The sequence below is a fragment of the Populus alba genome, chromosome 3, assembly GCF_005239225.2.
Source record: "Populus alba chromosome 3, ASM523922v2, whole genome shotgun sequence".
NCBI lineage: Eukaryota > Viridiplantae > Streptophyta > Magnoliopsida > Malpighiales > Salicaceae > Populus > Populus alba.
The window spans coordinates 3,228,635-3,251,354 of NC_133286.1; the positions used below are offsets into that span (position 1 = coordinate 3,228,635).

At 33.3% G+C, this 22,720-nt stretch overlaps 2 protein-coding genes and 1 pseudogene across 2 annotated transcripts; 1 reads left to right on the forward strand and 2 right to left on the reverse strand.

The window, feature by feature from the left end:
* Positions 1 to 2,667: 2,667 nt before the first annotated feature.
* Positions 2,668 to 12,551, reverse strand: LOC118029102 (telomerase reverse transcriptase-like). The gene is given in 12 exon segments (XM_035032913.2): positions 2,668 to 3,117; positions 3,790 to 4,067; positions 4,215 to 4,487; positions 5,182 to 5,423; positions 5,425 to 5,727; positions 7,860 to 9,098; positions 9,207 to 9,345; positions 10,702 to 10,846; positions 11,126 to 11,252; positions 11,367 to 11,752; positions 11,858 to 12,074; positions 12,163 to 12,551. Coding segments are annotated over 11 exon segments (3,669 nt in total). The 5' UTR covers positions 12,487 to 12,551; the 3' UTR covers positions 2,668 to 3,117; positions 3,790 to 3,793.
* Positions 12,552 to 13,192: 641 nt separating this feature from the next.
* Positions 13,193 to 17,726, forward strand: LOC118029298 (uncharacterized; annotated as a pseudogene).
* Positions 17,727 to 19,193: 1,467 nt separating this feature from the next.
* On the reverse strand, positions 19,194 to 20,478 carry LOC118029084 (NAC domain-containing protein 104). Its single transcript, XM_035032892.2, has 3 exons — positions 20,166 to 20,478; positions 19,548 to 19,834; positions 19,194 to 19,435 (listed from the first exon to the last, which is right to left on the reverse strand). The coding sequence occupies exons 1-3, from the start codon at positions 20,317 to 20,319 to the stop codon at positions 19,301 to 19,303; spliced, it is 576 nt and encodes a 191-aa protein (XP_034888783.1). The 5' UTR covers positions 20,320 to 20,478; the 3' UTR covers positions 19,194 to 19,300.
* Between the last annotated feature and the right edge of the window lie 2,242 nt (positions 20,479 to 22,720).

Here is a 22,720-nt window from a genome sequence, read left to right on the forward strand (position 1 = left end):
TATATAAAAAAGTTTTGTTATGTGAAAAAAATAGTTATTTTGAAATAATAATAATAATATGTTCTGTTATGCATAATGTTTTTCCTTTTATTTTATGCTCTTGGTTTTATATGGGTTTTTATTTCTATTATCTTTTATTGATTTTAATAAACAAGTTTGGTAGAGACATACGAGTAAAAATCTCATTTTACGAGATTAAATATCTTGATTTACATTTATCTTTGAATTTTTTCAATTTATGTTTTAGTTATTGTTAACAATTTTTTTTTATATAACAAAAACATATCAAAAATAACTTGTATATTCATTTTTTTTTTTTAATTATGATGCACTATGAACGGGTTAAATAACTATATATAAAGTAAAAAAAGAAGAAGGAATATTCGTTAACATCATGGATTTTAAATAAAGGTGAGTTCTGAGTATCTATTCAAACAGTTTGATTTGGATAAAAAAAAGTTTGATCAAACCAACCTTTTTTTTTCTTTTAAAGTTTTGAACCAAATAAAAATAAGTTCAATTTAGTTAATGAAACTTTTAATTGAGCTATTTCTTTTTAAAAGGTTTTGATTTAGAGAGTCTTTAACTTATAATGAGTTTTTTCTATTTTGTTTTGTTTGATTGAATTTTGATTTCTGAAACTAAAATTAAATTAATTAAAATCAAACTGAGATATATATATTTTTTAAAAGTTCTAACCAAAATTATTTTAATAATTCAATAAAAACTCATTCAATTTGATTAATTTCAAGTCATTTTAGTTTATAATAAATTTTTTCAGTTTGATTTTTTTAGTTTTAATTTTTGAATCTGAAATTTAACCAAACCATTTTTTTTAAAAAAATCCTAACCAAAATTACTCAAAAAAAAAAAAAAAAACTTGATTTGCTCACCCCTAACTGCAAAACTGAAATGAAAATTGGCAGGAGAGGAAAAACGAAAAAAAAAAACGAAAGAAAGAAGAGGGAATTTCAAAGACAACAGACTTCAAGAAACGAAAAACTAAGTTCATTGCTGTGTCCAAATAAAAATGTTCACAAACAGTACTGTTAACCTGTCGAAATGATGGGCATGCATCTGCACAAGCATGCATTTCTTTAAATTTCTCTTCAAACACCAAGCTCACAACCGTGGCTTTCCCATATATATATATATATATATATATATATATATAATCCTCAAGTCGTTTTCTTTCTGAGCCTCTGCTGCCTCTCCTCTCCTCTCAAGTCACTCACTGTTCTTGTTTTTTCTCAGATGGAACTTCCTCTGCCTCGCCTTCCTTAGCTGATCCCTTCTTCATTTCATCCTGCAAAAGTATTAAAATGGCTAATCACAAAGATCACAAAAGATAACATATAGGATGAGAAGCTTATCGTAAGGTGTATGCTTACTTACTACCTCATCAAGCAAGGATCCAAGGGATTTCTTATCTTCTTCATTCTTTTCAACATTTTCTTCTGCAACCTTTTCTACGCCCTCTAGCCCAACCTCCACGGTTTCCTCCTTGGAAGGCTCAGGTACCGGGGCTGAGCCAGCTTCACCCTTCAAGTCCTTCGGTGCACTAGCACAGCCTCCCATGCTCGATGCTCAAATACAGACTAAAATTCTCTCCCTTTCCTTGTTTGATTGTTGAAAGAAGAGAGAGAATGCTAGCTTTTATCGATGGAGAGGGCTCTGTAGCCGAGTTACTCTCTATGGCTTGGAAAGATTTTAGGTGAATTCAGAAATAGTTGTCGACAACTTGGGGCTGATAACTATATCACAGGCTGTGGCTGTTCATTCTTATACATCGCACATAATTTATTAGCTGTGTATACTTCAAAATACATGACCCATTTGCTACATTCTTCCTTTTCTTTTTGTTTGCTGTCTCTCCATTTTTGTACGTCTTCAAAGTCACGTGTTCTTGGGTATTGGTTCTTATCATAGTTGTCTTATGCAATCCAGGGTTTAACCCAGTTTAGGGCTTGGATTACTGGATTATTGAATCGATAACCTAGATCAATTCTAAAACGGTGTTATTTTAAACAAAAATTAAAAATTAAATAATCACTTGGATTTAGTCGGATTAACCGAATTTTGATCAATATTCAAAATAATTTAAAATAAAATTTGATTTAAATTAAGTTTTTGATTGATTAGTTACGAAATCAACCTGCTATATCAAGTTAATTTTTATAAAAACTGTAATTTTTTTATATGGTCAATGTTTGAAATAAAATCTGATTCGAATTAAGATTTAGATTGACTGGTCATCAAATTAACCTGCTATATAAAATAAGTTTAATAATTATAATTTTTAATTCTTGTTCTCACGTGAAAAATTAGTGAAAATACTTGAAATTTTTAATTTTTTATTAAATATAACCCACGGTACAAAAACAACATATAAACTAATATTCCAAAATGAAAGTGTAACAGTTGCCTTGTTAAAAATAACAAAAAAAAAAAAGAAAAGGGGTGGGTTGCTATTATCACAAATAGTGAAATACTATTTTATTTGTGGTTGTTTCTTTGAAAAAAAACCTTTTTTTAAAAATAAATAAATAAATTGTGATGAGCACGAATGTGATGTACGTAATTTAATTAGAATTTTAAAAAATTACAAAAACAACAATAATAACTAAAGGCATTCAACTTTGGGTGCAACGAAAAAAAAAGAAAATATATTAAGGAAAAATAATTAATGATGCAAAAAATCCAAGACCTATCACTGGTCATGACAAGACTCACTCACTCTATTTCTAGATCCAACAATTCTTTAATTCTATGAATAAAAACATAGAATTTTTTTTTTAATCTTTCATAAAATGAATTCAATTTTTAAAAACTTTCTACAAATCTAAATATGGATATTCAAAACGACATCAAAATAGGAACTTTCATAGGCTTCCACACACTCCCATATGCCTTGAGCGCAGGTGGACATCTTTTTTTTCCTCTTTTTTTTCAAGACAAATGCTGAAACCTGCGTGTGCATACCGCACGCCTCCTTACAGGGCAGCTTCACCGCCGGACTGGTGGGATTCATATGGACTTCATATATGCTACTTTGAGGCTCCATATCTCCGTTTCTAGTGTTCTTGAACTCGTCAGTGAGCTTGCACTGCATACTATCTATAACAACAGATATCGAGCACAGACAATAAAGCATAAGAAAATTACGAAACAGAAAAACCAATTCATCATAATTCAAACGCTGAGATCTCTCAGAATACAAGTCCAATTTACACGCCCTTTCCCAGATTTAGTGCTCGTGGCAGATGCACATGAGGTAATCATTTCATGCAATTGATGCTTTCTAAAGTTACCATGTATGTCCATAATACGAGTTTGAAACAGAAACTGATGCAAACAGCCATATTAATCATCCACGAGCCAAAAATTAAGAACTGCAAGAGTAAAATGAACTGACTTCTTACTGCAAAATGTGAACAGGCAAACGGTGGATTTGGAAATCAAGGGGGCGAGAAAAACCTTGTAATTTAAGTAGGTGCACAGGCTAGGTGACAACCCTTTTAAGTACAAAATAATAATTAGAGTTGCTTTCCTAGATATTTTATATTGAAATCAAAATTTCATATGATCCTCGCTGCAGCCAGCCCACCAGCAAACAGTTTTTTAATCTCTTGTTAAACACCCTCAAACTCAAACATCATACCCTTCGTTAATCCCCTTGAGTTGGCCCTTTTTTAACCTCATAAGAAACACTCTTTTAAAGTAGTTGGACAGTACAAGTGATGTCAGAAATGAAAGAGGCAGTTTAAACTTTGAGATATCATCACGTACCTATCTAATACTTGATTTTCCAAAGTAAAGAGGAGTGGGAGCTATCAACTGCATATTTTAGATGAGACGATGTACTCCCACCTATTCTATGTTTTGATAACTTCAAACTCAATCGAGAGAGCAACTCCTTATACCGCGATTGTTTTCTCTTCAGCACTTGGATATAGGCATTCATCCCAAGCCATTCAACTTCTCCGACCTCCAATTGAAGAATTGGGTGGAAACAAGATCCAAGGTGCATAGAACGCATCCTTCTCTTTATGAGAACATACATATACCTAGTTGTGAATGAACAAAGAGAGAGAACAAGAGGTAATAGACATGAAAAGAATTAAAAAAAAAAAAAAACGCTAAACTATTCTGGATCCTACATTCAGAAACTGAGAGGGAGAATAAACAAAAGAGCCATTTTATTAGATCCAAACCTCAAGGACCTTTCAATCATGTTTGCGTAGAATGTTGCACTCAGATGGCAGTGGAACGACATGCTAGAGACATAACAATGGAACTTCATTGCACATAACAAAAATGCTTGGTAGATGTTTAATCTGACAACAGGTGCTGAGTTTATATTAGAATCGAAGAATATGGGATGGCACTTAGGTCTCATGAAGTTCCACAGCTTCCTCTTGAGATGTTGACAAGGTTTACCTTGCCAGCAGACAGTAAGAGTAGAGTTTAAATGGTTGTTCAGATACCTGTTAATAGATTAAACAAGTTATAGCTTGAACACATTAAACACAAATATTGAATGCTGTAGAATGTATAGTAACAAATCTGGGTGATGAATGCTATATGAAACATGCTGATGCAGAACCAAAAGGAAAGGTTCCATGAACAAGAGGAACCAACACCTTAGGGGAATCCAGATCAAAACACAAGAGGATATCCATCTCTCTTTGGTAACTCTAGTGCAAAATTTCATAAAAAAAAACAGTTTTAACTCACAAGACAGTCTTGGGTGCTCTATATGGGTGCCAAACCTTAAGAGTCACAAATAAATAAATGAGTCTAAATATCCTATAAAATTCATTAACTTCATGTTCTCCTAGATAATTCAGTTCACACCAAAAGAAGATCTTGCGTTTTTTGAACTGTAAAAAAAGGATCTCTTTTGGGTAATATAATAATAGAAATCTACCTCCAAAAATGAGAACATCCTTCGATAGTCAAATAATGTATAAATCTTCAACAGATTCTCCATCACAGTAAGATTATTTGGATCAATTTACAAGTCCAGAAATAAATCTCAAAGACTCAAAGTCTTTGGGCCTACAGCCTATAGCTACGAACTACATGGCATCCATTAAAATTACTAGCCAAACAACACAACAGAAAAGTCTAGGTAAGCAACAGGATAAGACCTATCCAGCATAAATTCTAAGAACGAACCTCGTATAATCTGCCTGGACTTCTAAAGTGCACGAGTTTAAAAGCAAGCCACTCCATCGAAGAAAGGAGATACCATCCTCACCAACATAGAGCTTGTTTGACTGAAGCCCTGATACTTGTTCAGTATCCAAATTAAGACAAAACTTTTCCTCATTCATGAAGCAGTTATAATCCCTAAATCCACTCCTTAACTGAGAGAAAAGGCCAGCAGCCTGCTTTTTAGATGTTGATATAAAAATAAAAATCATCAATGAACCTAAGAAGCATGTAATGAGGAGATGAGGCAACTTTATCCCTACTGCTACTTCCTATAGCAGAGGCATCCTTATAGCAATGTCTTCTTGATAGATCTTCAAGAAAAGGAAAGATCACATTCCTTTCAAGGTGCCCATAGTATAATGAGCAAAGCAGGGAAGACAAAATGCTTCCTTGAGGTATACCTTTTCTTTGCAAGTAAAACTTATCATCAAACTGAAGAACATTGCGCTTCACATGCTCAGTGAGATTGGACAGGAGTTGTTCCCTTTTCAGATACCTACTGTGCCCCTGCAACATAACAAAAGACAAAATTTTCAAGCAACGGTTAGCTTTTGACAAGATTGCATACCCGCATCAGTGAAATCTATATACCTCTGCAATCAACTGCATATGTTTGAAAGAGTGATTGGTTTATTACTCTGTTGATCTAAATGAGATCCCACTGCCAAGGCTATTTGCAAAATGGGCTCAAGAAAGTGAATCAATGAGAAAAGTGCATTGGTGGTTAATGGAATTACTGTTCTCAAGGGCTCAAATTAAGTAATGTAAGTGTTATCTTTTACCTAAAGAATCCTCGCTACACCTATGTCGAGGCTGAAATTTTCAGTAGCTATGATCACATAAAGATGTAGACATGCCACTAACTACATATTACAGTGGGTGAGACTCAAACTAAATCTCAATTCTCATCGTTGAATTCAAACTCACAATCTCATCGATGAATGTTCCATGAGGAGCTCACTTACCGCTACAACTATCCATTATTGACATTATTTAAAAATGAGAATAAAAGGCTCAATCTATCCTTGTATAATGGGACAATTCTTCAACATGCCCTTGTATTTCTAATCGTGTCTATTTAAACCCTGAGTTTTTCTCAAAAATATCATTCCATCCATTTTTTCTATCTAAATTAACAGAAAAGTCATTTGACTTGTACATGGATGGAAGGACATATTGAAAAACAATACTTTATTCAAGTATTAAGCAGGCACAATTAGAGATATAATGACAGATAAGAGAAATATTCTATTATGTAAGGATATATTGAACTATTTACCCTAACAATAATAATAAAACAAACTGAAATTAGAATAAAATGTTAGGTAAAAATATTAATTGACATTAGAGTAAGAAACCAGGTGGTGATACGGGATGGTTTTATTTCAAACTTTGTTATTTTTTTTATTAGTATTATTTTTGTCAACAAGTCATATTTTACCTCATTCACAGTAGCTGTAGACTCATTTTCGTGTTGTTGGTCCAAAAGATAACTTTCAGACATACTGTTTTGCAACAAAAAGAAATTATGGAGAGAGAGAAAAATAAGATGAATTCAACAAGGTTGTTGCATCTAAGGAGAAAAACATTGAATCTGAAGCTGGACATGTTGAAAAAGATGCTAAATCTATGGAATTTTTGGCTGGTGTATAAGAAATTCATGAGGACTCAAGAATTTGTGGTGCATGATGGATTAAATTTTGAAGCTGCAAATCAACCAAACGATGTGTGTTTTGAACAGGCCGTTGATTTTACCATTCCAAGTTTCATTCAAAGTTTAAAAGGCAAAAGGTTTCGTCCATCCTCTTATTTCTTAAAGAAGTGAAGTCATGCATGTTCCTAGATATTCAAAATACAAAAAGATTCTTAATTCAACACTTATGAAACTCAAGGAAGAGTTTTTCTAATGAGAGGATAATGATGAAATCAATGATAGATAAGTTTAGAAATTATAGTTATTTTTTTGTAAACTTAGTGCATTTAGGATTTTGTTTGCCGAGGAATATTATTAATTCATGTTTTCTTTTTCCTACTCAGTTTAGCACAACTGGCGTGTTTGATGCTTCTAAAAAGAACACGTACTTTATGTAATCATAGGACTTTGAATAATGAAATTTGAGTATTTTGGTGTAGTTTTGAGGGTTTTGGCCTTGGAATTTCTTTCTTCTGCTTCTCTTCTCTTTTCTCTTCTTTCTTTTATTATATTTCTTTCTTCCTACAGATACATCGGTTACCATTCACTCCTATGGTAAATATCCTCCTAAAACATATCCTCAATCCATTGCAATTCCACATACATCAAATCTTAACCCAAATCCCAATCTAAAATCCCTAGCCCATCACAAATTCAACTTGCTCAGTGTTTAACAAGATTCAGTTGAGTTTGCTATCGATACCTATAACTTCTGTTACATTTTTCATGTGCATGTTGTCCTTTGCAAGATTCAAATGGTCTTCTAAACCTCAATCCAAATCAATTTGCAGCTGGTTAGATGGATCTGATTCCTCCATTTACTTCTTCACAAGGTTTTATAGATGATCCTAAATGATTAAGTTGATGAAAAATAAAAAAGTAATTAAACATGTTTGAATTAATTAAAGAGCACTGGAAAAACAGAAGAGGGATTCAAATATAGTACCTGATTAACAAGGACAGTATGAAATGAACCAAAGCGGAGGGAAGAACTGAATCTTGTAAGACTAGTGGTGATGTTTTGATCTCTTGACATGAGGCGCTCATGCACCCACAAAGATTTTTTTGTACTGACAACTTGACAAAATCGCTTTAGAAGATATTGATCCTCATATATGACATCTTCCATGACACAAAGCAGCTTGTCCTGATCTATGGAATCAAATGCTTTGGATACATCAGAAACAACAATGAACACATCAGGCATGATATTCAATCTTTTATTCAAACAAATTTTAAATTGGCATAACTTTCGGTAGATATCATTATAGTCAAACACTGATGACCCTAGCTTGTCTGGTTCTTTCAACTGTATACCTTTCAGAACAGCATGTGTTTCACGTAGAACACAATTTACAGACTTAAAATGTTCACATTTGACCACCTTGGTAACGAATTGTTTTTTTCTCTGCATTCGAAATGACCTGAGTTCAGAAGTGGATTTTTTAGCAGGCATTTTTGATGATGCTTTAAGATTTGCTATCATCCTTATTCCATTTTTCTTTGGAAGAAGCCTGAGCTTTGAGAAACCAAACAACCTACAGCCTGTAATACTTTCAGCACTAGCTTCATCCAAGCACTGATAGTTCTGGTCTTTCAAGCAAGAAATGGCTCTATTTCTTAATTTCTCCCAAATTGACTTCCTGTAATAATAGATTTCATGTTTCCCATGCTCACTTTCAGTTACATAGAAGTTGGCTTGTACCAATGGCACAACCAGAGATGAAAAGAACCAATATATCCATTTCTGTACAAGTAGGTGTTTCAAATCATTTGCAGCACCATTACATTTATATAAATCCTCATGCAAGCCTGCAGTATGACCTGGCATATTATTCAGCATATGAGTATCCAAGAAGCATGAACAGTGTTTGTCTGACAGAAACGGAAACCCGGAAGTCTTCAACTTATGCATACATTGCTTCAGTGAGAATTTTTCAAACTTTCTGAGCCAAATAAATTTTGCTAAATTTCTCCTTAGAATTCTTCGGTTGACATGATTTCCTAGCAACTCAGGAGGGACTACATTTCTACAAACAGCCCATATAAATGACACAACCTGACTTTTTGAGCAATAAGATTTTAGTGTCACTATCTGAGGATCAGTTGTATCCAGAGTTTCATCACAGCGTTCGTTAACAGCAGCATGGGATTTCCCAGAGAATTCTCTCTCCAAATTATACCCCTAAAAGAGAATTTTCCACAAAAGGAATAAATTTTCTGGCAAGCAAAAGGAAATTAAACTAGTCACAAACCTCTCAGACTTCACGGAGGTCCCAGGATGAAAACTTACCTCAAACACTGAGTTTGAATTTTCTATGGCATTTTGATTCAATGATGAAACAAAGCAGTGCCTATGTATTAACCTTGCATACTTGCAGCATTGAGTTTGTCTTACAAGAACCTTAACCAATTTAACAAGGGAATGGTACCTAGGAAAGGAAAATAACAATAAATTAGTACATTGTAACATAGAGGTAATTTGGCATCCATTCTGCATGTAACATATTCCTATAATTTCCTAAGTACCCATAGTTTTGCATAACCTACATATTTGTGCTTTAAAGGACCAAATAGCTTCCACGAAATACTATCTATTTTTTAGCAGAAGAGAGGAATTTTTGGCAGCATGCAGTGTTTTCAGATTATTTTTTTGTTTTGTTTGGCTAGACAGAAATTTCAGAACTGTTATTCTTTCTTGGAAAAGTTCCCTCTCTCATCATTAGTTTAATAGAACGATCACTTATCTTCCTCAGGGTATCCTCTATTTGAAGCTTTCTGAAGTTTACTTTAGCTGGTATTAAATGAGATTGGAAAGCACATTCATATCTGAAGCACTTTCTTGGCTTCCTTATAATTGACATTCACAGAAAAGAAAGATAAAAACTATCAGTGTTGAATGAATATAATCTTATGAAAATTCTGACTCTGCGGAACCCTTGTCTATGGATTGGCTTGAGGCAGATCCCATGCCTCTAGTGACGAGGCTTTTGAAACTGGATGAGATGGAAAGTTTCTGCCACAAAAGTTTTGACAGCATGCCAGATCGCATTTCACTATATAATATCACATTAGAGGCTCTATTAGCATTCAGTATCAACATCATGCATTTCCATCACTCATCTATTCAGTATTGCACCATCCATAGCAGCCATATCAACTCTATTAAGCTATTTGGTAATTCCTGCCTTCACAGAATTCCTACTTCCATCCCCTTGACCAACCCCCAAACCCCCCTCTCCAATAAAAAAAGAAAAGAAACGAAACGTAATGAAACAAAAAGAAATATAGTGAACCAGTCTTACAGAGAATCACAAAATGGCTTGCGAACCCTCCTTCCCTACCACACCCTTTTTGAGCCTAACAATTTCAAGGAACTTATCTGCATTTTTGCTCCAATTATGCCTAAAACAATCTAAGCCAACTATCTAATTGTTCAATCTTGGATCAACTGGAAAATATCACACACATTGAAGTTATGTGTAGGCATAGCTTACAGAATGTTCTACACTTCAATTAACTGTTCTGAGTAGATTATGGCAAATAGACTCTAGCAAAGAAAAAAAACAGAAAAGCCACCCAGCCCCATTGTTACAAGCTAAGTCAAGTATTGTATGTTGGGTTAGTTTATTTGTCCATAGTAGCTCGAAGAGGTGAATAATTGCAGAGTTGTAAACAGAAGAGGTGGTGCAAATGTTATAACGAAATTACTAAACATGATTAAGAAAACAAAATAGTTAAGTGAATTCTTTACATCAAGAAAATATCACATATAAAGCTTGACTCACAGGCATGTGGATCCCAAGAGACAAAAGTCTTTGCTGTAGGAAAGTGGCATTGACGGAGCACTTACATCTTCATCAGATAGGCCAAAAATACTCTGAATAAGAGACTTTGAACCAATCAAATTAGGCTTCAAGCACATCAGTACATCTAAATATCATTAAGGTCATACAATAACCAAGAAAACAGGAGCAGAAGCAACAAGTTAACTTGTACCATGCTTGAGGAGGGAATAATCAACTTTGAAACAAAAGCACATTACTGTCCCACATAACAGCATCATTAGGGTAAATTAATAGCAAAGAACTATATAGTATATATAAGCAATTTGTTTATGGATTGAAGAATTTTAAATGATAACTATTATAATTCTGAAAAAAAGGAGACCATGAGCAAAGAGCACATGTTTTGAAACATACGAAAGGATACGGTTTTTTGGAAGCATTGATGAAGGATGTTTTGAATTATAAAATATTGGCCGCCTATCAATCTGTATACCTTTCATGTTAGGAGCTTGTAACACAAGATGACAACAGCATTTTGGCAGCATCTGCAGCTACATAGAAAAGAAATAAACATATCAAAGAGAAAATATAATTAACTTGAGGAAGCCATCTGTAAGAACCACGGAAAACAGTTATGACCAAACATGATCTTCAAAAGAAATTACCTTTCCAGGGCTTAAACTGTTCCTGAATTCAAGCGGAAGCCTCTCAGGTGAGCTACCTTCATTCATAATGTAACAAGTCTTACCATCAGTTTCTTTAGCATCCAAAGACCTCTGCTTTTTGCAGCGGCGTCGCTGCCACCCAAATGGTTTCCTGGATCGCAATGTACACTGATACAAGCCTGGAAGTTTTTCATTCGAATGCCCTTCACGGTTAACAGCAGCAACTCCAGTTTTTTCAGATAAACCCTTGTCCTGATCAAAATCAATAACAGGATATGTCCTCCTATCATAACTTAAGGAAGCATCAGCAGTAAGTTGGTGTCTTTTAAGCATTAAGCTAGCAGCATCAGCAGCCTTATCATCCCAATCCCTCTTCCTCTTAAGCCCTGAGTACAAAACCAACAATCAATAATCACTGCAAAATTAAAATTCCCCCAAAACAAATTGCACAGGTTATGAGGATAGGATCAGGACGTGTGCTGTCAAGTTACCAACAAGATTGGGGGAATGCCCCTTCCTCCGAGACGACTGAAAGACAAAATCAGTGATAGGAGGACCTGCCACCTGCTGGTGTTGCTGACGAGGCAATGGCAAAAACATTGACGAATACTTCAAAAGGTAATTCATAAATTCATCCCCAACCCTTTCCAACAAAAGGGTCCACGCTGAACTCGCCAAAACCTCCGCAATGGGGCTTGAACGAAGACACTGTAAAACCAAATAAGGGCTTATGATTTTTTTTAAAAAAAAAAAAAAAAACAGGAAGAAATACTAGTCCAAGACTCCAGGTACTTGCCTTGTCATAACCGCTGCATAAAACATTACTCGACAAAGGTTGTTCTGCGATGATGAACTCAATGATGCGGCTCACGATAAGAGGTTGAGGCCATCTGTTTTCGAGATTGAAGTGAACCACAGGAGGTGCATTGTCGTTGAGGACGATGTAGCAGTCTTTAAGGAGTTTCCGGTAATTGGCGGGATCATCAGCCTTAAAGAGCACAAATGATGATGGAGGATTAGTGATTAGGGATGTCACTGTGTTGCTTAGGGTTCGAGCTCGATATCGGAATACTCTCCATAAAACCTCTGGGACTCTTCCTTTCGTCTTCTTTTTGGACATTTTTGTTTTTCTTCACAGTGTAGTGTGTTTGAGAATTTTCTTAGAGGAAAGGGACGATAGATGATGATTACTTCTTGTAATTTATGTTTTACAATATTTTTTACTTAAAATTATATATTTTTTTATTTTTTTAAAATTTATTTTTAATATTAATATATTAAAATATATGAAAACACTAAAACTAAATTAAAATTTTTAAATTGTTTTTAAAAATATTTTTGAAATATTAAAACAAAAATGCTTTTAGACTTGTCTATTCATAATGCTTGATTTATCTTATATTTTATCTGTATTTTAGTATTAAAAAGTAAAATATTTTTTTATTTAAAAATATATTAATTTCTTTTTATATTTTTATTTTTAAAATATATTAAAATAATTTTTTATATTTTTATTTCTAACTCAACATATTAAAATTAAAAAAAATATAAAGTTAATAGTTTTTTTCAAAATAAAATACACTCAAATATAGGTAAAACTTAAAACTCACTTTCAGACAATAACTTTTATGTTTTATACATGACTAGTTCATGCCTTCATGGTGACTGCCTGGACTCCTTTGTGGGCACTAGCATGACAACGTAAAAAAATATGAGTATTGTTAAGGGGTTTAAAAAATAATAATAAAATGTGAATTAACAATTTATTATTTATATTTAATAAAATTAATCTATAATTATATATGTTAATATATACTAAAAAAATCATGAAAGCTAAGAGGCGGAAACAAATATTAGAAAATCACCACCCTGACTCCCCTTTCTACCTGATAAATCTTCCTTCTGAAGATATCGCTCGAAAGATTGTCAATCGAAGCATACTTGTCAAAGGAATGTATGAACTTTGGTGATAAGGAAGTAGCTATGAGCAACTGGAAGAAGCTATAAAGAGTTATCCAGGCGATAGAAATTTACCTTACTTGACTTGTTAAACTAATTTCAAAATCATTGTTGACAGCTTTGGAAAGGAAATCAGCTTCCAGGAACAAAATGACCGTATCAAGGGTCTTGCGTACCTCCTTTCAAGGTTTCTTTCTTTTCTTGCTTACTTTTTTCTAATCTAATCTTGCCAACATTGATTATTAGAAAGATTTAGTACTGTTCGTAACGATTATGGTTTGTTTTTTTGAATGAGAGATAGGGAACGAGAATTGCATTGAACCCTTTAGTCACTTGTCATGCTTCTAGGTTTATTGTCATTTGCCAGGGTAGAGTACATTTGAAAAACCCAGATCGCAACTTCTGGCTTATGGAAACCGATGACCATGGAGCTCACATTGGGCTTCCGCCGGTCGTCCAAAGAAGAATCTTTTTTTGCCGACAAGTTGGTGGTGCTGAAAGGAAGCTCTTACCAACTTATCCGTTAAAAAGCCTCAAGTATCTTGGCCCAGCAACTCTGGATGCAGAGATGGCTTTCTTGATGGCCAACCAAGCACAGGTCACCCCAGGGAAAGCCGTCTATGATCCTTTTGTTTGATCTGGCAGCATTCTCATTGCTGCAGCTCACTTTGGGGCAATCACCATGGTTTGCGTTTTATTGCCCTTTTCTTTCATGTTAATTTACTTTCCATCTGCTACTTACCTTACGAAATTGAAACATCTATTTGCTGCTTCTAGTAACATCAACCGCTGTAAATCTTTCAGGGAGCTGACATTGATTTAGGGCAGTACCTGATGGTCGTGGTCCTAACTGTAATGTTTGGAGCAATTTCAGGCAGGTGATTGAAAGCACTTTATGCAATGCTAAACTGTTCTTGTATATAAAATTATACATCTTAGAGTGAAAATATCTTTTTTCCTTGTAATTTTGTTCGGTTAATAAGTTATCTGAGGAAATAACTCCATGTTTGCATAAACTATGCTTATTTCTTAATGTATTTTTGCAGTATGGCTTACTTCCCTTGCCAATTGCTCTTTTAAGGGGAGACAATAGTCTTCCTCGGCATTCTGGATTAAAAGAGGTAATCCTCTTTGAGATTCATTCCACCCGTGAGTCTTTATTTGAGTTATAAGGAGGCATGCTTGAATTTCTGCAAAGTTTTTGAAATTATGTCTTCTTGCTGAAGCCAAACCACATACTATAATGTTTCAAGACAATATCTTTGCATTCCTTGATTATTTTGCTATCTAAAGTTAAAAATTAATTTCGTTACGTGGGTGCTTGTAATTTGCACATGTAATGATGGTGCTCTGTTCACATTTAGCAATTAAGTTTGTCTGGTTTGGTTTGAAATTTTCTTTCTTTCCCCCCTTTTGGTGTAGAGACATGTCCACTGTTCAAAATAGAGACAGCTGTCTATTAAACATCTTATACCACCATGGCTGTCTTAAATTTGTTTATGTGAATCATGCATACCTTTCTGCATTAAGATCATGCTTATAAACCATGGGTTTGTTTTGATTGTTGGCTAATGAAGCACCTTGCAGAGTGATTTAAATGTGAAGGAAGCCTTGTTGTTGAGGGCTTTTACAGTTGACGTGAGTGTGCTATTTGCTTCTGTTTGAATAATCTTATGTTAGAAAACAGTATCTAGTCGTCTTTCCATGAATATTTGTTTCTGTGTTTGTTTAAAGAGTTTTAAAAATCATTGGAAGTATCTATCTCCTAGTTTAAAAACAGCAAGGAGTGCTATGCACGAAGTGACTGGATAACTGATCCGAAACAGAAGGAACTTTTAGAAACAGGAACCATGCTAGTCGTAAACATCTTACTTGCCTCGTAGTGTTTCATTTGAATTAAGAATTAAACCGAAGCTGATGTGCTGAAAAGAAAATGAGAATGAATCTCGTCCGAGAAGATCATTAAAGAACAATGTGTTCAATTGGGTAGATGGGAATGGCCTAGCTGCCAAAGCCTTGTATTTGTTAAAAGGAACCCCTTGTGGGTAAACTTTGGAAATCTTGCACCACCCTACATGGAGGGGCATGTATCAATGAGTGCTAGATACCTAGGAAGAAATTGAAAACCAAGTCATGTGTGTGGCCACACTTCCAGCCACAAACCTTTTCTGCCAGACTAAGCCTGTGGAGACTCAAGTCCTTGTGAAACTTGATGAAAATAATAGTTGAGGGGCTTCAGAGGTAAAAACTAGTTCTTGGGCAAGGAAGAGCTTGCTAGGATGATTAATCCCTGTTCTGATATTGTTCTCTCGACATGCTTTTTATGTTCAATGCTGTTGACGTGTTTTTCAACTTTGAGACAAACGACTTCAGGTTCTTTATTTGTAAATTTTCTTATCATTTCTGCTCTTTTTCCCTCGGGAGTGAGTAGTTTTACTCTTTTGAACTTTTTTCAAAATTGCAGGGAACTTTGCCTATTATTATTCTATTTCAAGATGAAAACATGAATGATTGCTCTAGTTCTATGCATGGTGGTTTCTAAAGTATTTTGCTTCATGGAAATAATAGGATGCTGGTTTTGGTACCAGCTAACTTATTGTTTCGACATACTTGTTTTCTGATTGTTGAATTGATTCAATTAAATTCTCGTTGATAGATTTTTGATGCCATAGTTCATGACCCACGTTATGGGGTTTCGTGCTGGAGGATGCAAGTCTGGTGGCTGAAAATTGCTCAAGGGAATTGTGCCCATACACTGTTCCTGATGACAAGAGAACTGACCACGTACCTTCAACTGCTCCATACAGCTTAGCTGAGTGTGTCCATGACCTGCATGACCTTGCTGCTAGAATGCTAGCAATGGGTGGCAGGCTTGTATGCTTTTACCCTGTGTTGAGAGACGATGATGCGGGAAATCACTTTCCAGAGCATCCATGTTTGAAATTGATAGTGTCCTCTGAACAGATTCCAAGTTCACGTTCCAGCCAGGTATTACTAACCATAGTGAAGAAAGTTTCATACACCGACAAAATCGCCGAGGCAGCCAAGATCAAGCACCAGGAGTTCAAGGAGAATCATGTGAAGTGGTAAGAAGATGGTAATCTTAATTCTTCTGTTTTCAGCCCAGCTCATCCCCAGTTATGTGAAACAACTGATTCTAAATTATATAAAGAACTGAAACCAAAACACAGGAAAATATGCATGACTTTGCTGCAACTTCATGTTGTTTATCTAGGACATTACACCCCCAAAAAAGTGAGCCAGGACATTGTGCCTTGATGACTGCATTTTGCTTGCTCATGATTTTCATCTTGGTGGAGAGAGAATAGATAGATGGAAGGATAGAATATTTATGAAACCAGGAATAACAAGCTTGCTATATTTTCCCTTTTCTGACAAACACGAATCAATGTTATGTCTGCGTTTTCACCTGTACCATAAGAATCATTTGCCCTTTTTGTTTTGTTTTGTTTTTTTTTTTTTTAAGTGGCGTTACTAGGAATAGCATAATTATTTATTCTTTAATTTTTTTCTGCTGTTAGGTTGCTAATTATTTTTGTGAGTGCCATAAAAAAAAAAAAAAAAACCCTTCAAATCATATAATACAAGGTCTCCTATCTTCGTCTCAAATGCGTTTTTCAGCCTGCTCACCAAGTTTCCTTTTCATCTCTCACCTTTTCTCAGTGAAACGATCGTGAAGATCTAACAAAGACGAGAGGAGGGAGGCATCATACAAGAGACCTAGAGATGCATAATACTCCATGCTTGTGCAACACTCTGTTAAGCCTTCAGCCCTGCACGTTGCCCTTGTGCAGTATTTCAATGTCTTTTTTTTTTTTTTTTTTTTGAGTATCAGGAAAAGGATTGTCCCTGTAACTTGCAATCTTCCTCGTTTACTATAATGATTTCGAGTTGGGTTAGACCTTACATGTTTTTTTTTTTTTTTTTTTCCTGTATGAGTATCAGGAAAAGGATTGTCCCTGTAACCTGCAATCTTCTTCGTTTACTATAATGATTTCGAGTTGGGTTTGACCTTACATGGTGAGATCATGAGGTAGGTGAGGATATCTGTCCATTTCTGGATAGAAGTGGAAATGGAAGCCATTTTCTTCATGCAAGGGCTCAGAGATGACTGGTTTACAGCACGTGATACTCTCCTGTTATAGTTTGTGGCTTATTAGGAAATGCTGGAGTGGAGCCAACGTCTTCATACTTGCGGTACGGTAAAGTGATATTAGATACGATAAAGAGATATTTGCTCAACTACTTAAATCATGTGTTCTTTTTTATTTTCAATATTTATTAATAATTATTGCAGGTTTCACAATAACTTCAAATCAACTATTTTTTGAAGGTAATAAAAAATATTTAGGTTGTAGAGAGGTATTTGATATTAATATTTAAATCTAGCCCAACAAGGTAATCTTGAAATTTTTGATCTGATTTTTTTATTTAGGCTGAGTTTAAAATAAAATCATGTTGGAATTGTATTATTGTGATTTAATTGACTTGATTGGTTTAAAAACAACTTAAATAATTGTAAAAAAAAATTAAAATAAAATTTTTTAAAAAAGAATGCTTGTTATAGGGTAAATTGTAAAAAATAAAATAAAACAACTTACCCTAAATTAATAAAGTAATGCTTCGTATCACATTTCGTTATCTCTTCCGTGACATATTAATAATAATAATAAATTATCCTAATTAGTCATAGATTAATAAACATATAAAAAACATTAATCTCATTGAACATCAATATAATTATCCTAATTAGTCATAGACTAATATAACTCTTTACAAAATAATAATAATAATAATAATAATAAAAAAAACATAGAAGGAAAAGCCCGCCCGCCCACCCCCACAACCAGCAGCGCGGTGCGCAATGGGCTCCACTGCTCTTTCTCCAGTAATGTCTTTTCGCCACCGTATCCCAAAAAGCGAGGATTTATCCAATGAAAAAGAAGAAGAAGAAGATATATATATATATATATATATATAGAGAGAAAAAAACATAGATTTTTTTTTGTCTAGGGATTTTGTTTTTGCTTAAATTGAAAAGTTTTTTTTTATTAAAAAAATACATTTGAATCTTTTTTTTTTTCATACATTGATATTAGATTTATTCTTAGTTAGATCTTAAGCATGTTATCCATATACAAATTAATATAATTATTACAAAGATATTGTTTTAATCTTTTCTAAGATTATAATCTTAAATGATGATATAGTAAACAAACCCTTTTATCAATTAGGTTAGTGTCCTGTTTGGTATGATTTTTATAATTATTTTTAATTTTATTTTTATGAAAAAAAGTTATTAATATACAACTTTTTCAATCAATCACTTGTTAAGAAATTATGTCAAAATATTGCTTTAATCTAAGGTTAAGTCTTGCAATTCTTATTTATAAATTCTAGCTTATAATATCTTCTTTTTTCAAATGAATTTTTTAAATAGTTTTTTTTATTAATGTTGGTGTCCGAGTCAGCTTATGCGTACCTTGACTAATCCTACGGGTTCTAAAGTTAACGATTATGTAAATCTCAAGTGGTCATCATATTAACAACCACATGACTCGAACCTGAAATTATTAGGGGAGCAAACTCCTTAATCCCAAAGCTCTTATCACTGGGTCACTATTAGATAATTATTTTTAAATCTATTTTTATTAAATATACTTCTATCATAAATACTCATTAATTTTGAACACTCAAAATAATATGTATTTTTTTATATATAAATCATGTCAAAGCCCATTTTAAGTTTTCAAGGTTGAAAAAATTGCATTGCAATGCCACTATATATATGAATATTAGTTTACAATTTTTAATCGGAGCTTAATATATATACACAACAGTATAGTGTTAGTAATGAATTTACGAAACCATTTTAATAATTATATGACAACATTTTACATCTGGATCTAGCCTCCACAAATAAGTTGAGGACTTGTTGAATCTAATTTAAATAATTAATTTGGCAAGCTTATTTCATCAAGATCCTCCAATGATAAGAAAACTTCGTCTAGACATGAGAGTTCCTTTCCTCCGTCCTCCTCCTCACAACTCCGCTCATAGACCCGACATATAACCCATTTACTATAATCCTGAGCATAGTAGAATCCAAAACAAAACATCCCAAAAGTTATCATATATAATATTATAGAAAATAAATAAATAAATAAATAAATGGAAAACTATATATATATATTCACGTACTTGCTTTGAACGGGCTCTGGTTTTGGATGATCTTGTAGAGGGAGAAGAGTCATTAGAGGTGCAATGTTCCGAGAGAAGATACTCTTCCATTATCCAATTAGTTTTGATGCCTTCTGCTGCATAAAATATAAAATATTTCTTGATCCCAACTAGTTTGTTGTTCCCACTAGCAAGTATAGGTTCTTCAACGTGGCCAACCATCGGCTTCCAGCACCCATTATTAGTAATCCTGTTTTGTGTTCTTCGGCTATAGAAGTAGCATTGTTTACCCTCCGACAATGCCTTGCCTTTGTACAATTAACACAAGCTTAGAACATGAAATTGTACAGTTCTTACAGTTGTATCGCGTTTAAGAACATGTTAAGACAATCTACAATACGGATTTTAGATAGTTTTGATGCGGAGATGTTAGAACCCTTTGAAAAACATATAAAAAAACATCAGATTAATATTTTTTGAGCTGAAAACCAGTTACAGAAGAACTTGAATGACATCGATTCATAGTCAATAATATGTCATGATTCATGATGATATATAGACATCTAGAGATTATATAATTTGATTGTTGGAAGATGCAAAAGAAGAGGAATAAACGAGAGCAGCTAATGTGGAACGTACCATCAAGCTCCCATGGATCATAAGGATAAAGATCAAGATCCGGGATGACATCTGGATGGCAGGGTAAAAGAGATGCTTTACGATGAAGAAAATGCACTACAAGCTCCTCATCACTTGGACAAAATCGAAAACCAGGAGGAAGATTGGCAGCCATGATCTTCAGTTCACTAAAGAACTGCGTAGCTCTAGCTGGTTATAGTTCTAGCTAGTTATTTATGCTGTCAATGATGATGTTTGGGAGCTAAGATGATGATATAATTTATAGAGCAAGAGAGAATTATATGAGAGAGAAGGTGAGTGCCTGTGACGTGAAAAGGAAGGCGTTTTCAGTCACCAATCACAACTTGGATCACACTCGGTGGAGCTAGGGTTGAGCTTTTATATATATATATATATAATCGAAGGTATACTTCCCATCGAAATAATGTTAAATAAATGAGCTTTTTATATAAAATATTTATACAAATATACATGGTAATCTAGAATAATACTAAATATTGAGAAAATATAGTAACAAATTAAGAATATATATAGATCATTGATGTTAAAAAAATAATATAAATCATATATCTTAGGATATTATCTAACAATTTAAATTTTTGTGTTGAATTGGTTCTTTAACATGACATCAAAACTTTAATGAACAAGTGGTCACGAGTTCGAATTTTACCATATCTCTATTTATTTAATAAAAATCAACATAAAATAATGTGAACCTCTATAAATTTTAAGTAAAAGAGTTTTGATCACTTAAGAAATTGTATTAACAAATAATATAAATTATATTTTAAAATTTTAATTTATTAACAACTTAAAATTTTGAGTTGAATCGGTTCTTTGATAATTTAATTAATTAAATTTACAAGTGAGTTTTAATTTAAGATTATTGTGATGCACATGTAAATTATTGGAGTTTTTTCTTATCATATTTTCTATATTTTTAATATCACTCATTGATTTTATAAAAATTTGTAAAATCTATACCTTAGTATTTAGAGATTTATACGAAAATTCATACCAAGATTTATATATATAGAAAAAGTTTGCACCGCGCATTTTTTCTTTAAAGAGATGGCACGTGTTTGCCCAATGTTGGATGGAGCTAAAGAGAGAGAGGCAGCCACATTCATTTTTTTTTAGAAGTGGACTTTTTGTGGAAGAATTAAATAAATAAATAAAAAAACACAAATATTCATCTCACCATCATCACACTTCATGCTTATGTCACGCACTTGCGATCATCCACGTTTGCAATAAGAAAATGGGTTTGGTCTCGGGGCATTCATCGAGGAGGGAGGCCACATTTATAACTATAAGCCTGCTATTTTCCTTTTATATATTTCTTAATGTTTCTTTTTGTTTTTATATTAATACTTTAATAGCTTGCAAGTTCAACCTTTGCTTGTGTATGAAAATTGTAATTCCATCACGATTCTTAGTGCATTTATCCTACGTGCATCTTTGCCGATCAAAGTTAATGCCTTTTTTTAGCTTTCTATGACGGATTAGACGAGTTAATTTAGATTATTTAAAATAGATTAATTAAATTAAATTTTAATATAGTTAAGTGATTTATAGATAAACCTATCAAGTTATTTGAATTTGACCAGATTAACTTTTACTTGATTTTTTAAAAACTCATCTCAGCCACACTAATCTAATAATACATATAAATTATAATCCATGCTATATTTAAAATAGGTAAAGGAAACAAACCTCTCTCACTACCAACTTTTAGATTGTACTAGAAGCTTAAAAAATAAGGGAAAAAAAATTCAATAATTTACTTTTGAGCCTTATTATTAAAATGAAAGGATGATTTCTTTTATATATATATATATATATAAAAATAAATCCCAAATAATGAAAAAAAAGTTTTCAACTCCTACACATGTTTTTTTGGGTACAAAATCTTGCTTAGCTTTTTAAACTTGGATTTATCATATTTTTGATTCTTCTGATTGGAAGTTAGAGGGCTCTTCCTAAGCATATTTATTATTCATAATTCGATATAAATGCAACTGGAGTACATGTGTGCCCTAGATGGGGCTCGCTTTGTTTTCACTCCACCCCATGGTGAGGGGAAGGGAGCATGCTTGGAAAAAGGTTAGCTCGTATATGTAGCCCTTTAGGCATCAGACACCCTTGCCCTAGGGTAATTCATAATTCATACCATACATTAGATGCCACACATTCTCGTAGCCTCACATAATTCAATTATAGGCTGCCCTTGTCAAGGGAAAAATTCCCTATGACATCAACATTTCACCTTCGAAACTACCCTATGAGTGTAGGGTGCACAATATTGAATGATGGATGTGACACTTCAATCACGAAGGTTTTGAATATATGAAAAATAACTATAAAAAAATAATTAAAAAGTTTAAATTTTTTTTTATCTATATTATGACATTAGAAAATTTAATAATTTATAAAATTTTTGATAAAGAAACTAGTGATACATGAAAAAGACACATTATTATCTATGATAAGCTTGTATTATTGATTAATTGTTTTTTCTAAGATTATGTTTCTATTTGTTGATTTGCAATTTT